We start from the raw sequence: 2,487 nt of genomic DNA on the forward strand, positions 1-2,487 counted from the left end.
TGGCGGGGGACGACGAAGAAGACCCCAAACCCTAAAGAGCAACACCATGGCGGCCCCAGCTATTGAGTCTGTGCAATGCTTCGATCGGAAGAAGACGGGGTGCGTGCGGCACAGCCAGATCTTGAGGATTAGAGAGGAGGACTCGCATCTCGGCGAGAGTGCGGCTCTGATCGGTGCTGCCGCTGCTGCTGGAAAAGATTATCACGGCATTGACGTCGTTCGTTTCGCCCGGCCAATCTTGCCTTCCTCGCCTCTCAAGAGCACAATCAACCGCCAAGAAGTCGAGAATCCGACCCCTACAACTCCAGCTCCGACCAAATTCTTGTTGTTACCGACCAAAACCCAGTTGAAATCAGTGAGGTCAGTGACGACGTTTTTCAGTCGATTCGCATCCACAAAGAAAAAACTGAGTAAGAACTTGAGTCTGCTTCCTTCTCCGATTCAGGGATCGGAGAGAAGAAGGAACACCAAAGAACTTAGATGAAAAATTCAAGAAAATCTGAAGAGAAAATAAAACTAGAAAAAGAAATCTAAAAGAAAATACGGAACCACCAGAATCAATGGCGCAAGCCTGGTGGCTCTGATACCATGTTAACTACATTGTAGTGTTTAGAATTGAAGAGAAAATCAAGAAGAAAGATTAAGAGAAATGGATGAACAGAGAGTTTGAGAGAGAGAGAGAGTTTAGAGAAAGAAACAATTGATTGTATTGATACTGAATTAATCTCTTTACAACTATGAGACTACAGTTTATATAGCCACATTCTCAACTGTCTAACTAACTATTTTAGAATGATATATTCAACACATACGTTGTATTACGTCCGTTTGGACATTGTTTTATGAATGTTCTTTACCATTTGAAAAAAAAGGGTTTTTTCATTCTTGGCTCAATTTTCTTTGTGTAGTGCGATATGTGCCGTCTGAAGTAAATGCCTATTGTTGGTTTGTCGAAGTTCGTCAAAAAGTTAAATTTCATTTTGATCATTTAATTAATTTGCGTAAATTATCACCTACAAATATTATATTGTGTATATGTGAATAATTAAAATGATAAAATTAAAATCTTAATCTAATAAGCCATTGTGATGATCTGATTTTCTATATTTTTCTGGTAGTACACAAGTCAACTAGTTGCTCTAGTCTCTCTCTCTCTCTCTCTCTCTCTCGTGTCAGTATATACCATATATGTATTGTACATTTCACAATGCGCTGCTGTATGCCGTATTTGTCACGTCCAACAGTAAGGTCTAAGGCCTCTATATATATTGTATCCAAAGCAGATGCAAAAACTCATCCCTCAGCTGAGTCCTGAGTCGTGAAGGTGATAGTGGTAGCCAATTAACTCGCCTACGCCCCATACGATTCCAACTTCCCAAAGGTTAGATTACCCTCGCCCTCTAACTTCAACTAACCCTAAATTACAGATCACATAAACCACGAAATGGCAGGGAAGATTGCACCATGGTTTGTATTGTTAGTTTCAGTCATTATCTGTGTATTTGTGGGAAGTGCGTGGGGACAAAGTGCTACTGTGGGATCCACGTACCACCTCTACAATCCAGCCCAAATCAATTACGACTTGCGGGCTGTTAGTGCATTCTGCTCAACATGGGATGCCGATCAATCCTACGAATGGCGCAGCAAATATGGATGGACTGCATTTTGCGGACCTGCTGGCCCTAGCGGAGAAGACGCTTGCGGAAAGTGCCTCTTGGTACATATTAGTTAGCACTAAAACGCTCCTACATTAACATATTAGCTGATTCGCGTAGAACGTTCCTTTTAGCATACTAACTGTTATCACCAGAACGCTCTTATACTAAATGTGTGTGTGCAATTTTAATTTGATGAATTTATATATGTGCAGGTGACAAACACTGTGACAGGAGCACAAACAGTGGTGAGAATTATTGATCAATGCAGCAACGGAGGGCTAGACTTGGACGTGAATATGTTTAACCAAATTGACACCGACGGCAGTGGCTACGCATCAGGCCACCTTAACGTCAACTACGATTTTGTCGACTGCAGCGACTAAAGTCTATCACCCCGGATGAATTCAGTAGCTTAGTAGTGAACTTACCTTATACTGATAATTAAGCTTCACCATGGAATAAATTGAAGCGGAATTGCTTCTTGTATTATAACAATAGTTATTATCAGATATCGTAATGTACTTCAACCTTATGATAAATATAGATGTGATCATCATGGTGAATGATTGCACCATTAGTAAGGGCTTCCCTCTTTTAATGAAAGGATTGCATGCTATATGTAAAAAGGAGAACATTTCCCTGTCATTCGGTGAATTTCATAAGGTCCAAAATCATTAGTTTATATTATTGTTTTTTTTTTCAACTTTAAAAATCAATAAAAAAATACTCTTGGGACCTAATAAATAGTAGGATCACATCTGAATGTCTTGCACCATTTTATTTGGCTCCCATGCAAATTATTTCCTTAAACTAAAAAGAATTTCAATTT

General features: G+C 39.7%; 1 protein-coding gene across 1 annotated transcript; it reads left to right on the top strand.

Moving 5' to 3' along the window:
* Positions 1-1,444: 1,444 nt before the first annotated feature.
* On the top strand, positions 1,445-2,041 carry LOC114820225 (pathogenesis-related protein PR-4-like). Its single transcript, XM_029090801.2, has 2 exons — positions 1,445-1,717; positions 1,871-2,041. The coding sequence occupies exons 1-2, from the start codon at positions 1,445-1,447 to the stop codon at positions 2,039-2,041; spliced, it is 444 nt and encodes a 147-aa protein (XP_028946634.1).
* Positions 2,042-2,487: the final 446 nt, after the last annotated feature.

The sequence above is a fragment of the Malus domestica genome, chromosome 12 (assembly GCF_042453785.1).
Source record: "Malus domestica chromosome 12, GDT2T_hap1".
NCBI classification, from domain to species: domain Eukaryota; kingdom Viridiplantae; phylum Streptophyta; class Magnoliopsida; order Rosales; family Rosaceae; genus Malus; species Malus domestica.